The 6,640-nt window shown below is 41.3% G+C and overlaps 1 protein-coding gene across 2 annotated transcripts; it reads left to right on the forward strand.

Moving 5' to 3' along the window:
• Positions 1 to 1,580: 1,580 nt before the first annotated feature.
• Positions 1,581 to 6,189, forward strand: slitrk4 (SLIT and NTRK-like family, member 4; the record flags this gene model as incomplete). Of its 2 annotated transcripts, XM_081382826.1 has the most annotated exons (3): positions 1,581 to 2,304; positions 2,880 to 5,218; positions 5,745 to 6,189. In XM_081382826.1, the coding sequence occupies exons 2-3, from the start codon at positions 2,915 to 2,917 to the stop codon at positions 5,751 to 5,753; spliced, it is 2,313 nt and encodes a 770-aa protein (XP_081238952.1). In that variant the 5' UTR covers positions 1,581 to 2,304; positions 2,880 to 2,914. The 2 variants fall into 2 exon arrangements, with proteins under 2 accessions (XP_081238952.1, XP_081238951.1); XM_081382825.1 differs by lacking the exon at positions 5,745 to 6,189 and having other exon boundaries at positions 2,277 to 2,304; positions 2,880 to 5,410.
• Between the last annotated feature and the right edge of the window lie 451 nt (positions 6,190 to 6,640).

Here is a 6,640-nt window from a genome sequence, read left to right on the forward strand (position 1 = left end):
TAAACATTAAAACAATAGCAAACTGTTGTTTTGGCTGTCAAAAATGAATATTTTATAAATTTGAAAAATATAAAACTTTTCCTGATCTGATTGTTAATAATAATAAAATAATAATAATAAAAAAAATATTGTTCTGAGAACACATTTTAGTAAAAATCTAAGCTCATTATTAGTGTGTATACAAAATATGGTATTGGAATTTTAGTTATTATATGTTTTTGAAAAACATTTATCAATTATTTACCCCAATATAAGTGTTTGAAACCAACAAACAAAGCATGCAGAGAGAAACACATTTAATTCAATTGGATTTTTGACTCAAATCACTTTCTGAGATGGACAATGTGACAAACTCACCGTTTACCAGCTCGTCCCGGTCTCCCCTATATCAGATTGTACACTATGGACTCGATATAAAGCACATCTGAACATATAAAAAGCTTAGAATGCAATTCATTTTATGAACTAAATCTCACTTATTTCTGCCAGATGAGGGCGCCGTGTTTGATCTTATTTTTTTTTCTTGGTTTCACATGAACCCACTGCAGAGCCATAGAGGACATGACAGACACGGATGCTCCATCTATGTCCACTAACTCCGCTATTTCACTATTATATCTTCACAATCTAAAAGTTTAATCATAACTGCATCCAATTCCGGAGCATGCATGTCATAAAATCAATTAAACACATGCATGAGGACAAATCAATCTTCAGGTTATTAGAAAGACATAAGACGTCGATAAAACGGCGCACCTGTTGTCTATCAAGAATGAATCATCATTCCTGGGGAACTGTCAAACTAAAAAAAGATTTGTTGCTGTGCGTGCAACAGCTCTGGGTGACTTTGCCGCAGTTTCTAAATGCGGTGCCGTGCATCCAGGCATTCTTAAAATTGTAAAATAAAGAAAATTAAGAATCCCACACGTTAAATCCTTTCGCGCTGCTGCCAGGCAACCAGGCGCATAAACTGGCATTGATCCAACTAAAGATTACGCGTAACCATTTCCAGAGATCCCTCATCGAAAGACTCATGAGAAAGAGAGCTTTATAATGTTCACTATTGAGAGTTTAAGAGATCTCTGAAGTTGAATTTTGTTTCTTAATATTTTCGCCCTGTTAACCCCCCTCCCTTCTCTCTCTCTCTCTCTCTCTCTCTCTCTCTCTCTCTCTCTCTCTCTCTCTCTCTCTCTCTCTCTCTCCCACACACACACATACGCGCGCGCTCGTAATAGAAATATTGTAAAGTAAAGAATAAAGAAAGAAAATAAAGAATCACACGCGCTAAATCCACACGCGCTGCCGTCAGGAAATCGGTTTCGCGCGCACGAACTGGCCATGATCCAACAACAGATTACCCGTCACCCTTTCCAGAGATCCCTCAACGAAAGACACTATCAGAGCGCTTTATAATGTTCACTAGTGAGTGTTTAAGGGGTGTCTGAAGTTAAATTTTGTTCCTTAATATTTTCGCCCTGTTAACCCCCCCTCGCCTCGCGCGCTTGCCTCTCTCTCTCTCTCTCTCTCTCGCTCTCTCTCTCTCTCTCTCTGCATCTCTGCATTTTCTCTCCTCCCGCTTCACCGTGTGGGAAGCTCAATGCAGCAACAAAACCAACATACTTAGAAGAAGACGAGGTGGAATAGTTGGTTTATAAGACTGTTCTCGTTATTAGGACGAGGACTGCACCAACAATACTTAATTTGATAATGTGGTGTAGGATGGCATCTCTTTTCGAGCGCATTTTACTCAGCTGAATTATTAATTTCCTCGTCGGTCTGACATCAGAGCACGTAGTTTCTTTTTTTCTTCTTCTCTCGCAACTTGCATAATCTCAAGAAACGGCAGGAATCAACTGGACTCGATTTCTGATTTTTGGTAATCGGGTTGAGCCGCGACGCGCGATGGATTGTTGCGATTAATTTATTAAGATTTGTATCAGTTATTTCCCCCGAACTGTTGAGCGAACTATCCGTTCAAATTGCGTCTAAACTGATGTTCAATTCTTTAAACGGAAGAATGCTGGACTTCTTTTGCATCCAAATTCACCACTTGCTGTTTCACCATTTTCACTTCGGTTTTGAAACGAATTAATTCTTCAGCGCAAATACGCAGGGCTGTGTTTGACATGCCTCAAAAGAGCTCAGTAACCTTGGGATTTTATGACACAATATATGTTTTGTACAAGTGGAGCCTGGCTAGAGAGGCTGAGACTGTAATCTGAACCTGGCTGAATGGGAATTGTCCCTCTCTTGGCGCTCCCAATGTCCGGTGTTATCTGAAAAGGAGGAGATAAAACATTGCCGGTGAGTGTTGAATTTTTATTTTGTACATATTCAGTTATTTGTTGGCAAAGCTTGGCAATTCAGAGGGTATGATCTCTTTGTACTGTATTTCAATTACGGTTTTGTGAAGGTGATAAAAGCCGTCTTATGTATGCGATGGACAGATACTTTTTTTTCTCCTCGATTCACTGAAACACAAGAAATACGCTGATGCATACATTTATTGCGGTGTAAGTCACACCTCGTCGGTGTATTTACACACACACACACACACACACACACACACACACACACACACACACACACACACACACACACACACACACATATATATATATATATATATATATATATATATATATATATATATATATATATATATATATAGTGCTGCTATTAAATACAGATGGATTTATTTTCAGTGTAGGCTCAGATATTATATTAGGATTCAAAAGGCACATAACAGGTTTTTCCAAGTTCTTTGTGTGCGCAGTGGGCATTTTAAACACCCCTGCTGTAAGATCTTGGCATTAGCTGTGTGAGTCAATGGAAAAAAGGCATGTGTGTTGATTGTTTGTTTGTTTCCCCCCTCTAAGGTAAATGGTTTACTGGGGGAATTGTAAAAGGCAAAATGCTGCTGCTTGTTCTGTTGGCCTTTTCCATATCGGGTTCATTTTGTGACTTGGATTCGGACCTCAGAGCTGAGACCTGCAGCGCTTGCTCCTGCATGTCCATCGAGAACGTCCTCTATGTGAACTGTGAGAAAATAACTGTGTACAGACCTACACAGCTGCAGCCGCCAGTATCCAGCCTCTACCATTTGAATTTCCAGAACAACCTTTTGTACATCCTTTACCCCAACTCTTTTGTGAATTTCACACATGCAGTCTCACTCCACCTGGGGAACAACAAACTCCAGAACATTGAGGGAGGGGCCTTTGTGGGGCTTAGTGCATTGAAACAGTTGCACTTAAATAACAATGAGTTAAAAGAGCTCCGCGCCGACACTTTCAGAGGGATTGAGAACTTGGAATACCTCCAGGCTGACTACAATTTAATCAAGTTCATTGAGAAAGGAGCCTTCAACAAATTACATAAACTGAAGGTCCTCATTTTAAATGACAATCTGATTCAAAGCCTACCTGAGAACATTTTCCGATTCGCCTCCCTTACTCACTTGGACATAAGAGGGAATAGGATACAGAAGCTTCCTTATCTTGGAGTCCTGGAGCACATTGGACGGATAGTGGAATTGCAGTTAGATGACAACCCATGGAATTGCACTTGTGATTTGTTACCTTTGAAAGCCTGGTTGGAGAATATGCCCTATAACATTTTCATTGGGGAGGCTATCTGCGAGACCCCTAGTGACCTGTATGGCCGCCTCTTGAAGGAGACTAATAAGCAGGAGCTGTGCCCCATGGGGACAGGCAGTGACTTTGATGTACGGATGCCCCCCTCCCAGCCCGAGGGTGGGCTAACCATCTCTAATGTGGCACCTTCAACCATAGCACCTTTAGTGACCAAAGCACCCAAAACCACCAATCCCTCTAAAATATACGGCAATGGGATTGTTGCTGGTATCCCACCTGGTAAAAATGGCCAAATTGTGTCCTATCAGACTCGAATCCCTCCCCTCTCCTGCCCCCAGCCCTGCACATGCAAAGCTCACCCTTCTGACTTTGGCATTAGTGTCAGCTGTCAAGAAAGAAACATCCAGAGTCTAGCAGATCTTATACCTAAACCGCCAAATGCTAAGAAATTGCACCTAAGTGGTAATTACATACGAGATATCAGTCCCACTGACTTCCAAGGGTTTGAGGGTTTAGATTTGCTACATTTGGGCAGCAATCAAATATCCACCGTCCAAAAAGGTGTGTTTGCAAATCTTACCAACCTCCGTAGGCTATACCTTAATGGAAATCAGCTGGAGCAGCTGCACCCTGAAATGTTTCTTGGGCTTAGTAACCTCCAATATCTCTATTTGGAGTACAATACCATAAAGGAGGTGTTAGCAGGGACATTTGACTCCATGCCAAATTTGCAGCTCTTGTACCTGAATAACAATGTGCTCAGAAGCCTGCCTGCATACATCTTTGCAGGTGTTTCTCTTGCCAGACTGAATCTAAAGAACAACCACTTCATGAATCTGCCTGTGAGTGGCGTCCTAGACCAGCTCAAATCTCTCACTCAGATAGACCTGGATGGCAACCCTTGGGAATGCTCTTGCGATTTAGTAGCTTTGAAACTGTGGCTCGAAAAACTGAACGAAGGGGTCGCTGCCAAAGGGGTCAAATGTGCGTCTCCAGTGCAGTTCTCCAACATTGAGCTGAAAGAGCTGAAAATTGAGATCATTTGCCCGAAGCTCATAGCCAGGCCTCCTTTCATCCTGACTAGCGCTACCCCTATTCTCACATCGCTGTCACCTGCCGGAGTTGGCAAGGCACCCCCCAGTGGTCCTGTACCCTTGTCTATTATGATCTTGAGCATACTGGTAGTTCTGATCCTCACTGTCTTTGTGGCCTTCTGCCTGCTGGTCGTTGTGTTGAGACGGAACAAAAAACCAGCGGGGAGACAGGAGGGGCTCAGCAACCAGGAGTGCGGCTCCATGCCTCTCCATATCAGGAGGCACAATCACAAATCGAACAAGAAGGACGACCTGGGTGGAGAGACATTCATCCCGCAGACCATTGAGCACATGAGCAAAGCTCACACGTGTGGAATTAGAGACTCGGATTCTGGCTACAAATTTATAGACTCAGAGAGACAGAAAATGATGTTACGCAACAGTGCAGACATGGACAAGGACTCTCTACCCCTGGACCCCAGAAAGAGATTAAGCACCATTGACGAGCTGGACGAGTTCTTACCGGGACGAGACAGCATGTTCCTCCACAACTACTTGGAGAGCAAAAAGGATTTCAACAGTATAGGGGTGAGTGGCTTTGAGATCCGTTACCCCGAGAAACTACATGACAAAAAAATGAAAAAATCATTGATAGTGGGCAACCACAGTAAGATAGTGATTGAGCAGCGTAAAAGTGATTATTATGATCTAAAGGCAAAAATGGGGACCCCAGACTACCTTCAAGTACTAGAGGAACAGACAGCCCTCAGTAAATTCTAGAACATCATCTTCATCTGCCCCGTAATGACAAAAGTGCCTTAAGACAAATCCTAATGACCAATGGAATACAGGACACGTTTCATTACACAAAACGTAACTCCCTTAGAATCCTTGGCTGTCAAAATTACATACCTTTTTTTTTTTGTATGTTATGATGCCATTAAGAGTTAAGAATCACATCAGTCAGTATCTTTTACAAACAGTCGTAGTTTGCTGCTATTGATACGGTTTCCATCAAATTCCACTGAACTTTGTTTTTTACCAAATGATTGGGTCATGAAACATTGTTGCGTGTACTTCATATTGACCCCTCTTCATTGTGTTTGGTTGGAAGTATTTTTAGGCATCTTGGGATGACAAAATCAAATGGAGTGGAAGAATGGGATGTTGGCACATGCTTGAAAGTGGTGGAATACCCCAGACTCCCCTCTCTTGGATTATATTTTGCCACTTTTGGGGGACTTGAAACTCTTGGATTTGATTATATCTGAAGATACTGGCAGCCAACATCCGTACATTTTGGATTATTCCAATTACCTGTAAAGAGCCATTTAATATTGTTCTACTGAAATGTGATTCTTTTTGAAGTGTTTGGCTATGGCACATGACAGGACATTCATGAACTCAAGATAAACTAAACAGCTGCTTGCCATGTAAGCGTATCTGGATTTATTTTGTAAGTCAACATTATTTGTATTTGTGGGGCAGTTGTGTAAATTACAACAGTCGACAAGTAAATTCAACAAGCTCATCAAGAAAAAAATGCAAGAAAAATATGGAAAATCAAAAAACAACAACAAAAAAAAAAAAAAACATTGATGACCACTGTCACCTGTCAATTCGTAGTTTAACTTCATATTTAATTTATTTTTCTATGCAGAATTATTTAAAGACTATTGGTACTATTTAACAATTTCAAGGGACATTTTGAATGCTATAAGTGATACAGGCTCTTAGTTGGAGCTCTGAATTTAAAATTCTGTTCTGATCTGAGTTACATTCTGAATTCTGCTGGTGGCTGACCGACAGATGTGTACAGATGACGGTGATGTCATTTTCACTGTCACGTTGCACGAGGTGAGCCCTCCTAGCATATCACGTCTAACAGTTTGCTTATTCTTATATCCCAGAGCAACTTGTAAAAGGTTTCTTATTAACAATATGCAACCAAATAAGTGTGCATTAACGTGATATGATTCTGGATAGTACAAATGGCATTGTGCGAATGAA

This window comes from Scardinius erythrophthalmus, assembly GCF_964197995.2.
Source record: "Scardinius erythrophthalmus genome assembly, chromosome: 13".
NCBI classification, from domain to species: domain Eukaryota; kingdom Metazoa; phylum Chordata; class Actinopteri; order Cypriniformes; family Leuciscidae; genus Scardinius; species Scardinius erythrophthalmus.